The sequence below is a fragment of the Anabas testudineus genome, chromosome 23 (assembly GCF_900324465.2).
Source record: "Anabas testudineus chromosome 23, fAnaTes1.2, whole genome shotgun sequence".
Classification (NCBI taxonomy): Eukaryota; Metazoa; Chordata; class Actinopteri; order Anabantiformes; family Anabantidae; genus Anabas; species Anabas testudineus.
Window position 1 is genome coordinate 2,013,423 of NC_046631.1, and position 18,892 is coordinate 2,032,314.

General features: G+C 43.0%; 1 protein-coding gene and 1 long non-coding RNA gene across 2 annotated transcripts; one reads left to right on the top strand and one right to left on the bottom strand.

Annotated features, from left to right (window-relative positions):
- The first annotated feature begins 1,589 nt into the window (after window positions 1-1,589).
- On the top strand, window positions 1,590-3,475 carry LOC113164168. Its single transcript, XR_003298973.1, has 2 exons — window positions 1,590-1,875; window positions 2,194-3,475. It is a non-coding gene; the product is annotated as an uncharacterized LOC113164168 (long non-coding RNA).
- A 731-nt stretch (window positions 3,476-4,206) lies between these two features.
- On the bottom strand, window positions 4,207-13,184 carry adm2a (adrenomedullin 2a). Its single transcript, XM_026363327.1, has 3 exons — window positions 13,092-13,184; window positions 12,511-12,807; window positions 4,207-6,147 (listed from the first exon to the last, which is right to left on the bottom strand). The coding sequence occupies exons 2-3, from the start codon at window positions 12,606-12,608 to the stop codon at window positions 5,751-5,753; spliced, it is 495 nt and encodes a 164-aa protein (XP_026219112.1). The 5' UTR covers window positions 12,609-12,807; window positions 13,092-13,184; the 3' UTR covers window positions 4,207-5,750.
- Between the last annotated feature and the right edge of the window lie 5,708 nt (window positions 13,185-18,892).

An 18,892-nucleotide genomic window follows, 5' to 3' on the forward strand; every position in this document is an offset into this window, starting at 1 on the left:
AAAAGCCTCAATTGTAAGTGCGAGGAGAGCTTGGTCACTGGTATGTGACACAGTTTCTGCGGGCTGACATACATCAGCTGTAGACAGGATAATATGATATAAGTTATACTGGTGGACACTTTGGTATTTGTTGTTTTCATAGTGTTAAAATGCAGGAGCGGAGTGATAACAGAAAGGCACAGGGCTGAAGGATAAACACGGAGAAGGAATGTAGTGTACTTCTAAATGGTGGAGATAAGTTTGAAAATCCCAGGATGGAAAAACAAGACAGATAAAATACTCATGTTCCAATGAGTTTGGGTTATTCCAGCAAACCTTCATAGGTTGGGAAACTCAAAAGAATAAAGGGCCAGAAAAAGAAAGAATGGGAAATACCAGACCCAATAATTCCATTAATGCAACTCAGTGGTTCTTCTGTTTTGCAGCCACTTTTTACTTGTGCACATTATGAAAAAAAAAAGATGTAGAAGCCCAACAATTGGCAAACCTATTAATACAGTGGCAAGAAAAAAATATGTGAACCTATTGGAATTTCATGTTTTTATTGCAATAATTTGTCAGAAAACATGATCTGAGTCTTAAGAGTATTAACGAATAGATCACCAAGGAAATTGTGATCTTTTAATGTCTTTATTGAGAACAACCATAAAAACCTCATAGTGCTAGTGGAAAAAGTATGTGAACCCTTAATAATAACAACATCAGCCAGACACTTCCGGCAGCTGTGGATCAGATCTGCACATTGTTCAGGGATTCCCAATTCTAGCCCATTCTTCCAACACTCACATTATTCTGAAGAATTTTTAATAAGCTTAGGAATTATCTTCCCCTCAGTCACTGCAAGCTGTCCAGGCCCTGATGCGGCAAAGCAGGCCCAAATCATTATGTTGCCTCCACCGTACTTTACGACGGTCTTTCACACCAAATGTAGTACTGTGTGTTCTTTCCAAATAGTACCAGTCCACAAAATGTGGACTAATACTGCTAATACTGCTGTGGAGTGTCAATGAGCTTTTTCACAAACTTTTTAGTAAGCAGCAGCTACCTCTGTGGTGTCCTGCCACAGTTCCAATGATGCCTTCAAATCTTTGGCTGTCTCTCTGGGTTGCTTTTTTACCTCATTAATGAGTGTTTGTTGTGCTCTTGGCGTCATTTTGACTGGCCGCACGCTTCCTGGTAGAGTAGCCACAGTCCCAAAGTGCCTCCATTTGTAGATGGTTTGCCTAAATGTAGACTGGTGAATTGCTAAAGTCTCTGAAAGCTCCTTTTGGCGAGGAATGGCTCACATAAGTGTATCCTTCTTGTGTGGAGCAAACTCAAACAGTTAGTTGTATTTGTGAATATTCTGGATTTAGATGACATTGTATAGCAAAAAACATGTTTCTGGGAAAACACACAAACAAGGGAAAAGGTGACACATGGGGTGAAGTGTGTGACAAAACACCCTCTGTCCTTAGACCTTAAAAAAGATTCCACTAAAGAACCCCTTAGGGAAAAGGCAACAGAGTAAGGATCCCTCTTCTAGGACAAACAGAAGTGCAATAGATGTTGTTTGAACTGAACAGAGCAACACATGTGACACCAGCAGGTAGGACTGAAGGCACACAACATCCTCTCCACCATTAAGAGGTGGAAAGAGGTCGGAACAAACACACAGAAGGGGAGAGAGAATGAGAGACACAGGAGAGAGAGAGAGAGAGAGACAGGAAGAAGGTGAGAAGCCTCTACAGAGTCAGACTGAGAGGTTATTCCAGAGGAGGGAACAAAAGAAGGGGAGACAAGGCCCTCCAGCCTTATGACTTCTCTTTAATTCTGGGGACAAACAAGACAAGAGCCGGGCATTCTGAGAGTGGAGGACACACGATGGAATATGAGGTATACAGTGATCAGTCAGACCATGTAAGATTTCACACATGTAACTAAAATTGCAGTTGCTGCATTGTGAACGGCTTGCAGACATCAAACACTGAGGCTGATTACATTTTTACAAGGGCAGAAACTGCAATATAGACGCTCACGGGAGTAGGTTCAAACTTTATTGCACAGGCTTACAAAACAGTTTTCAAGTGTGCTTCATCTAAGACTCAACATTCATCCAAAACAATGAGAACGCGCGCTGATGATGTGGAAAGGCTGCTTACTAAGAGCTTTTAAAGTTGTTGTTTTTTTTTTCTTTTTGCTTTTCATTCGTAGCCCATCTGCAGCTGCAGTGAAGTCCTGGAACAAGCCCGTCCAGAACAGTGGCATGTGTTGATGCGCTTGAACCGTGTGGAAAAATGGAGTTGGCTACTGTAAGGCTGAAGGCACTTAAAAAAGGCACCAAGTGGAACATTTGAGCTCGAGCTTGTGCTTCCAAATGCTGCTTTGCCTCCTGAAATCCAAATTTGCTATTGGTTTAGACTGCAAAAACGAGCGAGTGGGAAACATATTCATCCTTACATTCCTGCACTTCCTCTCTCCTCTCGGGCTCGTGAGCGCCAGACCTTCTGTCACTCATTAACCGCGTCCTGTCGTGCGACCTGCAGTGCTAACGTGACAGCTGTCACATAATGCTCCGATCTCGCGTTTCATTCAGCGTGTCCCCTGTTAGATTTGTCGTGTTGTCATGTAATGATTGACCAGCAACAATTTGATCAAGGACACAGTAGCATGGGGCAGAGTCTTAAAACAGACTGAATAAAACATATTGTGATTCTTCTGTTGTGTATGTCTTTATGTCACGTAGGGGTGCACACACACACACACACACACACACACACTGAGTCTTAAATCATACTCACACTCCATCGCACTACAGTATTCTTCTTTTATTTTACAGAGTGAAGCATGTCAAACAGTAACATTCGAACTACATTGAACACATCCTTTCCTACCTTAATGTCATGTTCAAGGAGCATTGGAAAATATAAGATAAATAGTCTTTGGTGACATACAGATATTAATATACACAGATAACTTAAATACATAACCTTCTTTAAATAGTTTGGTGTATATATATTCACAGGTGCACGCTATGTTCACAGTCATCCTGACATCACACGGAGCACACTGAACATCTTCAGACACATTCGCAGACAATCTCAGATGCAACATTTCGGAGGAGGGGCGAGCCCCGTCCGACTTTCACAAAGTTCATTACAATGAGTGAAATTCAAGTCGTGGCAAACTATTAAATACACGTGCTTGCGTTAAAGTGCTTTCCCGTGACTCTAAAAAGGGAAAAAAAAAAAAAAAAAGTGTGACTTTCAAATGGAAAATCAGCTTTAAAATAATAAACAACTACTTTGCATTGTACAACACTAACAGCAACATTTTCACTTTCTGCACTCGTTACTGTGCGACGTAGACAGGCATAAAGACTCAGGATGTTCCTATGGGGAGGTATTAGCGGTCGGGCACAGTTTGCTCACACAACTTTGCATGACGCAGCGTCTGATGTCACAAAACATACAGCACAGAAGAAAAAAAAAAAAAACAATACTAGGTGCACAATGGTCCAGAGCACAGGTCAAACACAAGAGATAAGCATCCTGATAGCACACACTTGAGCTCATACACTTGCACGCACACACACACTCACACACACACACACACACACACACACACACACACACACACACAATGCACGTGTGAAATGGCACATTTTAAAAAGATCCACCAGGGTTTTTTTTTGTTTTTTTGTTTTGCAGTTGAAAAGCCTTTTAATGATCTGTCACGAGACATCGATTAGCTCCGTTACAGCAGAGAGAATGGCATGTTTCACCTCAGCAAGCCTTTGAACAGATTAGACTTAAGACTCAAGAACTACTGATTATTCCCCTGTGACCTCCAGGTCCCCCGCGGTCAGAGATAGAAACAAAAAGAAAAGGTTGAGCGGCTAAATATGAAAAATCATTGTTATATAATGTAGAGCACATAACAAAGCCATTGAATTTATCAAGTATTGCCAGGTATTTGGTGACTTTCAACTAATGCTCATAGTAATACCAACATTTTCCGTTCCTGGTACAAGGAAGGAAGGCCAAGCTACTGTATGTGGATGATTTCCAGACTAAAATCTGTGTTTTATAGTTTTTGGTTGCATTTTTTTGGAAAGTTAAAGGCACATTTTAGCATTTAGCCTCACTTGACCTCAGTTATTCTCAGTCCATAATCCGCCCACCATTTCAAAGTCAGACATAAATATAGAAAAGGGCATGTCAGGACTTTTTTTTTTTTTTTTTTATGTCGTGCATATTTAAAATTGGACTTTCTTACAGCTAACATTTTGGCCGCTGTGGTCTCTCATTAGCAACCCACAATGTAACAGCAGAGCTTTAACATTTCACTTAAGGACTCATTTAGACCCATTTAGTTGACCTTTTCTTCACTATATCACTATAATGGACCAAATGAAAAAAGCAAGCATGTTGGAATATGCATTAATGGACTTGAGGGCCTCACTATTAATATAGTTGCTTCATATTCTGATCTGCCTTCCTAATCACTTTGATTCATCGGTTCCTTGGCAGCCCCGTGAGCTTTTATACAAAGTAAATTCATCTTAACCAAATTACAAGTAGATTTGTAGTTTTCCTATGCAAAGTCAGGTTTTATATGAGATTTATACTTCTAACCCAGACGACAGGGCTGATACATGTAACCATGCCTTTCTCATTATATACCATGAGAGACTCAGGGTCCCCCCCTCTCCTGCTGTGGTGGTACATATGACTCAAAGTGATTGAGCCAGGTTTAATAAACTGCTGTCAACCCAGAGTACAGGGAACTTATGAAACATGTGAAAGGGCTAATATTTCTGCAGCCGTGCAACAGAGCACTGATCCATAGTTCCAAGGTTCACTTGGACGCCTACTGCGCCGGCCAACCGGCCTCCATAATGTAACATGCAAAACTGATCCTTTGGACACACAGATTCCTTCCAAAGCACAGGGTGCTTTTTTTTATGAGTTTATGCGGTTAAGTGCTGACTCAGAATGCTCTTAGACTTGGGTGTAACCCAAATGTTGTGGCTGGTTTTAGATCCTAACTGTGGCCCTGAAACACAAAGACCTGCTGAGTGACAAATTCCCAGTCCACCTTAAAATTCTTGGACTATCCCAGCGATATCAGCGTTCTTACTGAAGTTGCATATGTGATTGTGAAATGGCCCGGGAGTTCCAAAGTTAACAAAAAGAGGGGCACACAAAAACGAGGTGAAAGGGTTCAATGGGTCGTTTATAAGTTCTTTGGGAATACATTGGTTCTGACAGGGCTCCAGCTCTGAGTGCAGGTTGAAATCCACATTAGGGGCTTAAGTGTTTGATCAATGAGCCATGGAGTAACCTCTGCTTTAGAGATCAGTTGGCAGGCAGGGCCCGGCCACTGTATGGTGTTGAAGACAGCCCTCATTCTTACATTAACAGGATTAAGACATCAAACCGAGGCCCCTTGGCTTCAGGTGGGAGAATCAAAAGAGTTTCAGTGTCCTTCAAAAAAATGTTCTCAGGGTGGTGTGAGAAGTTAAATTAGGGATTTCCAAAAAGGATTCAGTCCTCTTCGTCAGATCCTCAGATCCATCGATCGTCACAAAAAGTAGCGAGGCACAAAATTCAGTCATTTAAGACGACTACACTTGTCATTTTCTGATAGTTAAACACAAGTAATGGACTACATCAAACTCTAATGCAAATACTAGCAGTAAAACATTAAGAGTTAAATAAGTGGAGATATAGATAGGCTTGCTGTAGGTGCTTGGAGCTGTAAACTGCTCATCCGTAGCTGTGGGGGCTCCTGGGATTGATGGGGGAAGAGTCCTCTCTTCCACTCTGACCAATGAGCTGATAGAGACGGTGGCTGAGGTTCTGCACTTGGCAGGTTCCCAGCACGCAACCAACTCTCATCAGCTGGGCGTGGTGACCCCCTCGCAAACCTGAGTGGGCATGGCGACGAGCTCTTAGCATCCTCTTCTCGATGGGCGAAGCTTCAGTGGGCCCGGCCCCCGCCAGGCTGGGCAAGGCTCTCCTCCCTCTCGAGGCTGGCGGGTGTCTGATCAGCCATATTATGGTCTGCTTGGTTTTTGGAGAAAGGACGACTTTGTCCAACTGTCCTCTTGAATCCGAGGTTTTGTCCTCTCTAATGTCGAAGAGCCGATTGAGGAGGTCCAACCTGAGGAGAAAAGACAAATCGGGTGAAATACTGAAATTGACCTTCAGTCATTCATGCTGCTGCCAACAATGTTACTATAACAACTAATGATGTAAGGGCGCTGGTAATTCCACATAAATGTGATTAGCCGTACAAGAGCTGCTTTGATAAACAGGTCGTTTAGGTTCGTACAGGAACCCATCCACACGGACACCGTGCTCTAAAAGCTAATGGTTTGACTTGTTGCCTTAATCAACATGTACCCTGAGTGTGCCTCGCTGGAGATTAATGCTCCGTCTGTATTTCAGCAAACAGTAGCTATGGGAGATTCAGCCCGGACAGCTGTGGCTGAGTGGTGTTGATGAGCTCCAGAGGAGAAGGTTAAAAAATCAAACAAACCATTTGTTTTGGGGGGTTTCTTACGTCTTGATTCAGTTGCATTAAATTGAATTGCGAGCTGTTAATTCCTGTCACTTCCACAATACTTTACAGCTGAAAACAGTTTGCAGCAGCAATATGCATCTCTCAATATACACGGCTATTACCCGGCGAAATAAACACAAACGTTGCTACTTCTTCTTTTTCTTTGCAGTAGAAAGTCATTCCAGTAACAGCTCATTGAGGTTTTGCGGATTGTTCAGAGAAAACAGGAACTTGTTCCCAGAAAGAGAAGATGCTCGCGCGTTTGTTTAAATGTCCCCTTTCCAGTGTGTTTCAAGTGTGCACCACGAATCAAATTCTGTTTATTTACATTGTGTTGAGGTGAAAGCGAAAACTCTCAAAATAAAAGAGAAAATCTGCTTTATGGTTGTTTTAAGGCTTTTCTGGGGCTTTTCCCGTCGGATTTAATGAGCTGTTAAGACGAAAGCGTCCTGCAGCGCTGGGGACCGCGGGGTTCTGAGCTGTTCACCAAACACAGCGGCGACCAACTCGCCATCTGTTCATTGTTTGACAAAGACAGTCCCTCCTCTCGACTTGACCTTGCAGCTCCTCGCTGAACGGTCTCCGCTGTGTTTATACAGCACATGACTGAATTCCCTGAGTGTTAACCCATCACCAGCACAGCGTGGATGAAGCGATGGAAATGCTAAGTGATCGCTCTCGCCTCTTGTTTTGCACAGCACCGTACTGGCCATGTTTGCTTCTCTCAGTCGAAGGAGAATTTCTCCCACAGCGGCAGCTTTGGCACCACTCACCCATGTTTGGTGGAGCAGAAGCCACCGCTAATCTTATAATACAGCGTGTTCCCCTTTTGCTTTACTGACTTGTGTTATTGTGTGAGACATCCCAGCAGGCGGCTTCTCCAAGTCTGCGCTGTGGCCTTCTCGGGCCTCGTTCAGCTGACGTCTCGCTGCTGGCATGTTTGTTAGCCTGCAGATGACCCGCTGTCTTTATTCAGCCACTGCAGACAGCAGTGGCTGAATAAATAGTTGCGTAACGCCAGGCCACAGCGGAGACAAGCCCTATTTCCAGGATAGCCTCAGTGTGCCATGATGCCACATCACCAAGTTACACCCACCTGGTCTGCGGAGTGAAAATTACATGTGACTACATGGGAAAGCTATTCACGTTGGTCACAAGGCAGCACTAGTCTCCCTACATTAAATACTCTGTACATGTTGTATATGTGCACATTGGTTCTTTTACACAGCCCGATCACATAGTGCACAACCTTTCACTGATTCCAACATGTTTTAAAGGCGACGTTTGACTCCTATTGTAACACATTTAGTGTTGATGACTGTCACACAGCGCCTTTAGGCCCCAGTCGGTCTGGAACCCAGAGGCACATGGCCCCTTTGCTCAGCTGCTAATCCAGCTTTGTTTACACTGTTTAAGGTTGACCTCTGTCATCTTGGCTAGATTACTTGAATATCCAGCTAACTGTGATGCAGTTAGGCCCCCTGTCTTCATTGAGCAGCTTCGACTGATACAGCCCACAGTCACTCAAAGCTGGATGACGATGCTTGGACTGCCACTGCTCTTTCTTGTTTATATCACTCAAAGCCAGACATATTATTACCTGAGCACGTTTTAAGTAGCTCATGGGAGTATACAGGCAAATTTAAATGTCATATTTTCTTTTACTGGCTGTGTGAAGTATGTGGAGGCCAAACCGAGAGTAAATGCCAAGCTCTGAGTCAGCCTTTTAAGAGGCCGCTCCAGTCCAAGGGTTTGCCATGTTTCTTTTAGAACTTAAAAGAATCAAGGAGGGACAAAAATGAGTTTGACTGCTAAGAGCCCAATCCCACAAATCAACAGTAATAGAGTTGGTCGTGACGGGAAGACGATTAAAGCTATCTGTAACTGTTCAGCTCATTGTGGTTTTAACGCCTTACATGGGCTTAGCATAAAAGCCTCAGGAAAGAATTCCACTTGACTGAAGATGATTTTTAGGGGTTTTATAGTTTGATAAAAGGCCAAGGCAACTCTTTTGTACTACCCTGTGCACATTTTCATCTGTATTAACCTCACAGCAGGCCGCCTTGCTACTTTTAAGGTGTGGAATGAGTTCGATGACACGTTTAAACCTAGTTGGAGAGGGTAAGGCTTCTCTGAGCATAATCCCAACCCTATCTCTGCAGATGGCCCTAACCCCTAACTCTAACCCTACAGAGTCTAAGTCCTACCACAGCCTTACCCTGTTACCATACTGCCGTTAAACTAAATGATTACCAGAGAAGCTGCTGCTTTACAACGGCGTCCCTAATCACTTGTAATTTGACAAAGGAATGGGAAAGAAATAAAAGCACTGGTGATTTATTGCACACAAAACACCAGTTCTGAACAATCAGGACCTGTTTTCATAATCTCCTTAGTGGGATGTGATTTACTTTATGCAAGCAAAACTTGACATTGGGTATACTTAGTACATACTTAGTGCTACTGGATGCCAAGTTAAGAACTGCTTTATCACTGTAATGGTAGTCGACAAAACAATTAACATTGGGCAACAGTGTGTTTTCTCTTCAATCAGATGCAGAAGAAGGCAGCTGTGGCCCAGGAAGGAGAGCCGGTTGTCGTATGTACATTATATACATGCACTTTTAGAGCTTTACAAGTTTATGGCTTTCTTTGTGGAGAAGAAACCGGTGCGTTAGGGATGTGGAGCGTGGAATTTAGGACTTAGCCATTAATCCACAGAGGAATTCTCTGCCTTCTTGATCATAGGTTCCACTCTCCTCAGATTCAGCCTGTTTCTGGTCACATTAAGCCCCACGGAGCCATACAACTGTTTATGTTGCGCATATACCTCCGAGCAGTCCACAATCCCAAGCCACGGAGAAGACAAACAAGAAGAGGCCTCTCTCGAGACAATTTACAGCAAGGGCAATCTCGGTTTCAATAATTCTGCAAACATGAAAGTGGTTTTCTGAGAGAGTAATGTACTGGTTGTTCCTTGACAAGGTCTAAACATATCTCAAAGGAGATATCAAATCAAGACAACAAACCCAAAAGCCAACTCCCAAGTACAGAGTGGGTCAGCAAACATCAACAAGACAGAAAACCACTTTGCATGAGATGAATTCAGTTTATTCCTCAGATAAATATTATGTTATTGGAACATCTGAACTCCACACATGCACAGGTTAATGATTTAGCAAATCGTGCAGAAAAAACATGACTATTTGTCCTTGAAAAAGTTCCCTCTAGAACATATGCGCGCAAACTGATTTCTAGTGTCGTCACAACCTGGCCCGGGCAGAGGAGAGGTCAGTATAACAAAAGCTTGACCGCAAATCAGTTTACATGGACTATGTCTTGAAGCTTCCCACTTCTGGAATCTGTGCTGTAAAGCCACTTTGCTGCTAAAGCCATATTTAACTTGTTTTTTGGCTGTGGGAACCCGCTATTTTTCTTCCCTTACAGAACAAAAAACCCAAGATGTTATGTAAAATGACAATGAAGGGTATGTGTTGTGTGTTCACCGCAGAACATGCCATTTTTCCCTGTTTGAAAACCATCCGTCAGGCATTCCTACGTCGCCTTTATGGGATTTTGTCCTGTCCTTATCAGGACGTGCTGGGGACAACATGGACACACACACGATGAGCGTGTGGAGTATAAAAATGTAACATAATCAAGTCTGGTGCTATCGTCTTGTGATGGTAACAGAACGAGCTGTGCTCTACAGAGCTGAGAACGAGGGAGAATTTCGACTCTCCTTTTAAAAAAACAGATAGCTAATTTACGTGAGATGTCGAGGCTTGTCAGGCAGAAAGGTGTGACATGGGAGAGACACCTCTCATTGTGTTTTTGTGAGTGAAATATGCACCAAAAAGAGAGTATTTACATGCCAATGTGATTTCTCTACTTCTATAGATAATGAATCTAGTAGACGTCTGAACCAAAGGTGACCAACCGTACCCCAAAGACCTGTTCACAGTTTCATTATTTTAGGTTTAGATAAATTTTGTGATGTCCCTGCAATGTGAAAATAAGATTGAATTGAATTGAATTGAATTAAATATGAATCAGACTAATTACACTAGCAAGACTTGCTGCTCCATCAGTTTCTAAATGCGAAACCACACTGACGACCCATGCTGGTAATACCGCTGACACGCTCAAACAAAGATCTGGGAATGATGGGGGATTACTGTGCCGGGCAGGTGCGCGGATACAGGTGCTTGGCTTTCCGTCCTTTTTTCGGTTGGAGTTCAACAGCAGGTGCTCGCTGTTTTGAGCATACACACATGCGAACACATGCAAGAGAAGAGCACCTAAAAGGAAGTACCACCCTAGGAGCTTCTTCTACTGTTACCTTATCTCTATTAGATGATACTGTAGGTGCTTCTCTTTACGTCTAACCCTCTTCAATCATCCACAGAATGGAAATCAAATCTAATACATGTACTATTTATCATCCACTTGATGGATTTTAGAAGAGTCAGACTGGGTCTAGCAGGGCCCCGTGCTCACTCTGTCCACAGCCCACCCTCCCTCTGGTTCACACCAGTGCTGACGCTGAGCCACGAGCTGTGGATCCAGCACTCACCAGAAGAGGGCATTCACATACTGACTTATCCACATTGCTCACTGATCTTTAAAAGAAATGTGATGCCACACATGTGCTGGCAGGCCTCCCCACACACACACACACACGTATCACAACACTGTGCTGTAGACCACACTGTAAGTGTGCTGGGCTTTAGCAATCACACTGGTTGTTGCCTAACGTTGAAAGGATGTGCCTTAGTGCAGGTGCTTAACAAGACCATTTACAGTAGCTCACGCTTTTATTCCTGGCTGCGCTATTCATAGGGTCAGACTGGTTTACCCGCCTTGGAAATTATAATTTTCCATCACGGGGAGATTAAACCACACAAAACCTCTATAAACAGCTACTCATGTGTTGGCTGTTGTCACGAGTAACTGGGAGGTGGGGGGGGGAACAAGGTAGAAGAGAAGTTCTGAGAAATGTTTGGACAATGAATTGAAGTGTGCGTAGAAGGTAGAATAACTGCAACACTGATAGCAATGATTTGAAATGGCATATCTGCTGGTCCAGTTGAATCTGGGTCACATTTACTGTAGATCTGTTTGACTTCAAGTTCATGATCACCTCAACTTTAACCTAGTTCTTGTAACTATTACACTGCTAGTAAATAAACATGTAAAAGTTCACAGTGAAATCTATTTATTATAAACACAGTTTGACTACATTGGTGTTTCTTTATATATATTTATATTAAAATAAAATAGATATGATTTGGTTTCTTTCCACATAGCAGTGCCTCACACTGTCACGTATTGCATAGCTGAGCAGCTTTTCAGCAGCACTTATCTCCAGGTGCGAGAATGTGTTTTATTGTACGATGGGGGAGCCTTTGACCTCGCAGTCCACACGAGCCACTATCTGCAAACGACGAGGACGCGGCGCTTTCACTTTTACGCACAGTAACCACGGCGTGATTCATTAAAACGCGCGCACACACACACACACACAGCGTGCGTAAAGTGAACACTGAAACTGAGAATAACGGGAATAACGGTGAGGCTCATCCTTTAAGTCAGAGAAGAAGAAAAGAAAAAAGCTTTTGAGAATGTCACGCTTGTGTTGAGTTGTGTGCGTAAAGTGGAAAAGCGGCGGAGAACCAAATGCTTACAGCACAGACTGAACGATTTGCACTTTTAAACTGTACTTATAGGCTCTTAAAATACACGCACAATGCATCATTTCATGCCCAATTAAATGACAAAATGATACGCTTAAGTTTGATAATGAGGAGTTTTGGGTTCGCGCAAACCAAGCAGGTACCCGTTTACGCACAACGTTTCAACTAACTTCAGTTTCTATTCAGAATACACAACTACTCAGGTAATCAGAGGAGTGGAGAGAGTTTTTTATGCCTAATAAAGTGGAAGACGTGCGCGTCTTACCTGTTCTTGTCGGGACGCTCCTCAAGCGCCAGAGTCAGCAGCTGCTGGAGGGAAACCAGGCTGATGCAATACACAATGAGCGGCAGAAGGGAACGCATCTCCGGGCCGACTTTAACTTTACACCCTCTCTGGAAAGGAGGGGGTGACCACAAGGGGAGTTGGGCAAAGTTTAAATCCCGACAGTTGTGGCGGGGAGGAGGAGGAGGAGGGGTGGGGGGGAGAAAAATGATATAGAGGGAGAAAAAAACCCAAAAATGGTCCCAAATGGCTGATGATCAGATATCCAGCAGTGGAAACCTTTGGGAAAAAGCAGATGGAGCAAATGATCAATTCACCTGGTGATGTTTAATTCATTTAAACTCTTTTAAAACCCACTCTACAAACAGATTTTGATTTCCCCTCACAACGCCTGCTTATCATCAGCTTCTTATTCACATTCACTTCTTCTTATTGAAACTGCTGCATGAGATGAACTTCACTTACTTCCCAAATGTATCCAAAAGTGCCACCCAAGTCTATTCAACTGTTGCATTTGAAATAATAAAACAAGTGCGGATCATATAAGGAAAGATCATTCCTACCTTCTCAGGATCTAAAGCTCACAAGATTTTTATTTTTTTTTTTCCTTCCCCCACGAGTTCAAACGTCTTTGTCAAGACCAGACCAAGTTCTCCAGTGTGAAATCTGTGCGCCGGGTGACAATGCCGGTTTAAATAGTGAGTGGGCGGAGCTCATGTGCCGGTGGAGACAAAGGTGCTGTTACATGTTACACTAAGTTCCTATTGCTGGCACTGATGGGATTGGCAGACACAAAAACTGACTTTTCCTGATACAGAGTATCAGGAAATTTTAACACACACACACACACACACACACTATTATAAAAAAAACACACTGTGCCATATTGTAGAAAAAAGGCTGTAAAAGAAAATAAAATGGAATAATAAAGCTGCAGGTCACATGATGGTGATAGGGAAGCTCAAAGATGCCAAAGTGTTTATGAAGTTTGCTATAAACTGAACACTGAGCACCATTAATGCGCTTTAATGCCTTTTAAAGGTCTATTACTGTTTTTATAGAAGCGTCTTAAAAGTCCCCATGCACCACTGGGGACTTGCTTTTAAATGCACAAACGCACTGGATGTAATGCAGCGAGACCAGAATGGATCCACAGGACAATGTAGCTGAGAACTCTGCACATGAACTTGCTGCTAATCAGCATTATCAGAATAGACCATGTGCATAATGAGGACGGTTTTCATGAATTTCTCCAGCAGACCAAACCTCCTTCGTATCTCTTATCAGCACCGTCAGCCGGGAGTGGAAGATAGATATCGGACCCTTCCCAGAATCCCCAGGACTTTGTTATCTAGTCACGTCTGCCATCCCACCAAGCAGCATCACTGCTAAACTCCCCTTCACACGTTTTTTTTTTTTTTTGCTGCTTTCACTGCTCACTCAGAAACCACCGGGCTATGCTTGATTTATCAGCTGGAAAACAGAAGTCTTGAAAATTCATTTGCATCATTGTCACGTTTTCAAATTAGTTGTTACCAGATAGAGCAGATAAGGCTGATGCTGCACACCGCGTGTTGGAACATGCATCTTTCACGCTGGCTTAATGACGCAGATTAATGGTGGGAGGCCCATTTCACCTCTTTTGCACCCTGTCCAAGATCGCTCCTCCGTTCCTTATCTAATTAACTGATTTAGCTGCACGTGGGTGATACCTGATCCTACCTCAAAGGAAATTATGCAACAATAAATTCCTAGAAAGTGTGTCAAGTGGGTTGAGTTGGCACCTTTCCTGGTTCTGGAAAGACGTTGTTGTAGTAGTAAAAGGTTGAAATATGGGTGTTTGTGGATGAACCATCTGGATTGGAAATGAGAAAACCTAGCAGACAGCGTAGTCACGTTTTTCCATCACCTCGACCAAACATTGCAGCAAAAAAATGGTTTTTACGCCGACTGACTCACATCTGGTACGAGAAAGTGAAATAGTCTGTGGCGAGTGAGCGTGGTGACAAACGCTGCTTTGTTTAATGCTGGTATGAGGAGTTATTTCCCAGCAGGTAGAAGCAGAACGTACGTGCTAGTTGGCAACCGGCTCTAGTCATTGTTTTGCGTTTGAGTGCCACTTTTTCAGCAAGGCAGTGGTGACTCTTCTGTCTCCTCCGCTTTTACCAACAAAGACCTCTGGCTCTGTTAAGATACGTGAGCGATATTCACCGGGACAGAACTGTTAGTGGTAGTTGCCAAATTCTCACCACCGCGGCCTTGGAGCTCAGCCTCTCTTTGATCCCCTCTCCCAATGCTGCTTCGAGTGCACTTTTGCAATAGTTCTAACACAACTGGACCTCGCAGTGACACACTAATCCAGGCTTGGAAGTTATAATCTTTGGTAACGCTCAACACTCTCAGCACGGCTCTGACCTTTGACCTCGTTCCGGTGTTTGGTTTCATTCATTCCTATTGAATATTTCGTGTTTATTCTTCACTCGACCTTCACCCACTATCAACAGTGGTGCCTGCTGATAGGGCGATGATGGCACAACGATTTCACGACAGATGTCCCCAACACAAACAGCTGATAGCAAGTGAACTGTCACTCACAACTTGGCCGACAAAACAGGTCACTTCCTCCCTGATTCTGGTTTACGTAAGAGTTTTCTGGCATGTGACAGCAGCCAGCGAGTCCGCCTCAGGCAGTGAACACAGGCTTCCCGCCTGGTTTGATCTTTGGGGCTTTTCTTTTGTTTTAGGTGCCAATTAGTGAGTCCTCTGTGGAGCCGGCCTACACAGCACAAGACTGTCTTTAAAAGAGCCTCTATCTTTGATTGGGCTTTGAAATGTGTCCGAAAAGAAAAAGTTGGGGGACATAGTCAACTGATCAAAGCGCAGATGGACGTTTGAGTGATTGTCCTTTTTTTGTTAATGTGAATCTTTGCATGGAATGAGAGCGGTCTGCTTTAAAGGTTGCATAAACCATTGCAAACAACCAGTGTTGTCTCATGTCAAAAGCAAACTCTGGCCACGGCGAGGTGAACTCCCTGGCGTGTAAAGTTCGTTTCGTGGCAGGTGCCTCGGTAGAAAACAGAACAAGTAGCTGGTGATCGCACAGGAAAACGCTAGGTGTGTTCAGAAACATAGTCTGGCTTTGATCTGTGTTTCTTCTCATCAATTTATCACTATTTCCTTCAAACGTGGGCTGTCGACACTTTCATTTATGAGGAAAAGCTTCAGTGATTTCTCTCAAACACCTACTCAAACAGGAAGAAACACACCTGTTGTGTGTAACACTTTTTGTATTTTCAGGCAGAACTACGGTAAATTCGCAAGAGATTCAAAATTATGGAGAAAAACGTCACCCAGTGCCAAATTGTGGTTCATTCATATAGTTTATATTCTACTTTGGGTTAGCAATGAAATTCCAAAGTAGAGATAAGAATAAGAAAGAGGATTTGTTACAAGAAACGCAGAATATTATCACATTTCTTTTGATGTTGTTGCACAGACGAGTTAAAGGGTGGATTCTCGTAAGACAAGGGGCAACGTGACTAAATACCAGCGTAAATGGACCAGAAGACGAATTATGATCCAGTCCCTCAAACCATGTGACAATCTGTCGTAGTGTAAACACTAACAGGTGCTGATGCATCACCGGAAAAGAACAGGATGTTACGGGGTAAAAATATGTCACCAGCGCAGGACATGCTGGTGGATTTGGTGGATGTAGAATGTTAATTTGACCCCGTTAACAGTCAGCTGTAAAAATCCACCTTTGGTGACGGGATCACAGCATTAAATACAAGTGCCCACCAAACGTTGTGGATCTGTTGGTGAGAGAGAGCCCAGCTTCTCCATCCTCCTGGGCCTTCAGACATGTTGGCAGTCTGAATATATACAGTACTATTAAGATTAAACAAGCACACAGTGGCATGTGGTCTTCCATGGCGAGTAGGAACGCTGTTTTTTCAGTAGGCAGTGTTGGTTTCTAGAACGCCGAGCTGTCCGTCTGGACTTGCACTTGTGTCTCGCCTTGGCAGCCTCAGCCAGCCAAAGCCCGACCACACCCATTACCAAGTATCAAGCAGACGGAGGAAATCGCTGGTGACCACACATAAAAACGTGGGTCACATTTAAAAGAGCAGTCTGGCGGGTTTTTTTTCCTTCATTTTAGTAGAAGCCACAAAAAAAAAAAGAAGACCTCAGAGAGATTTTCTGTTCTTTTTATTTGTTTGTTTGTTTTAAGTTATGATTCCAGCAAAATAAACCGCGCCTAATTAAACACCTTCCTACTTCCTCCTGCCTCCTTGAACAAATAAATGACACAGTCTGAGCACCGGCAGGGAAACGTGCATCTTTTGTGTGTGTGTCCCCCTGATATGATTGTGAACATGCATGTAGAGCGTGCGGTGTGCTTCGTTTTGTGGGTATTTTTGGAGGGAGATCTTAAACCAGTCTAAAGTCTAATAATTGCTGCCCCCTAGTGAACCTCATGTCACATCAGCAGAACACACTGCTCGTCAGCTGCAGCTCAGAATCCGTCTGTTATGGTGCTTCCCATGAGGAGCAGTCTGACTTTTCCTCCCGCTGTTAGCGTCCCTTTGGCTGCCTTAGTAAACTATTTCTTTTTCTTTTTTTCCACTTTGTTTATTTGAAGTGGTGTACAACTGGGTTTGTCTCAAAGCCATGTTGTCTCTGTCTGAGCGCTCTCGGTCAAGTTTGTTTGGCACGGCCGCTTACCCAGTGTAGTGGTGTAAGTGTGTGTGTGTGTGTGTGTGTGTGTGTGTGTGTGTGTGGGAGGGAAGAAGGAGCTTAACAGGATAGTCTTCTGCCAGTTTTTATGCGTGCACAAATCAAGGAATTGGATTTCAGTGTGGGAAAGATCTTGCCAAAGGACAGAAGTGGCTGATAACAGAGGAGCTCCCAGGACTCCCAGCAGCTAATAAGAAAAACTGAGTTTCACACTTTAAATTGAGTTTGTGCAACCTGACAGACCTGCACGGAGCACCTGCATGACCCCGAGCCCTTTTTAAACATTAATGGTGAACATTAGGGTTCAGCTTTGAGAGATATCTACTTGATTGAATAAACTCAGGCTGGTGAAACCTCATTTTAGCTTTAGACACACACTTTACTACTTTTTCTTTGTCAGAACAAGGATTGTTGATGTTGGCCCCCATCACTTCCATTGTAAAAATGTGTCTTATTACATTCTCATTATGAATGGTAGGTCTTACGCAATCACCCAACATTCTGCCAAAGTGTTGCGGGTAGATTTCAATTGCAAAAAAAAAACATGTCACATGAGTCAGAGTTTAAATCAAAATAGGATTACTAATGGTGGCATGTTGACTTGGCATGAGCACTGTCAATCTAACGTGATCAAAACCACGCACACAGGAAGTGAATGAGAAGCTGTAACTTATGGGAGATGAAATATCTCAATCCATATTTCAAACCTGAAAAGTGAAATTCACAAGCAATAAAATCTTTTCTTTATTACTCTCAGAGGTTTTGCTGCTCCAGCCCTAATTGGTGTGGTGTGACCCGCATATTATGGTGGAGTTGCTTCACTGACTTTATGACTACAGCATGTTGCTGTAGCTCAGTCTAGTCCCCTGATGAGTCTGTTAAGTCTTTTTGTAATGTCATTTTAACCATAACATAAGGATGATTTTTGTCTAATTTATAGTGTCATTGTAGCTTCAAAAAGTTGCACCCGCTTTTTTAAAATGATCAAATTTAACTTAAAAATTTGTTCAGAGAAAAGAAATCATATTGGTTCAGTCTGAGCATAGCTATTGAGTGTGAGTTATTTTAAGTTAACCTGAGGTAGGTTTTTAGAATTTTCTCTATTTATATAACATTATGACATAAAATATGATCCTATATTCACATGACAGAAAGGTGTGAGTCTTCTAGGCCCTGCCTTATTTGAAGAGGAAAAATCTGGGACTGTAGGACAACACAGCTCAAAGGGAGATTTCTGAAGTATTTACAAAGGAAAGTTTGGACTCTACTAGTCGACTGTCAGACAGCTAGACTACTGAATCCATTTAATACTGGTGTTACTGTTGCACACCACAAGCAGGGTGGGAAAAAATCCAGGAGGTCACCAAGGAACCGTAGGATAACATCTAGAAAACTAAAGGCCTATGTTGCGGTGGCTTATATCAATGAGTCCACCATCAAGAGAACATTGAACAAGGATTGTATGCATCAAAAAGCTGAACAAAGGAAGCCACTATCCTTGAAAAGCGAACATTGCTGTCTGTTTGCGGTTTACTCAAGGCCACGTGGATAAGCACAGACTGTCGGGCGGATTTTCTATACACTGATGAGATCAAAGTTAAACTTTTTGATTTGTAGAAGTGAT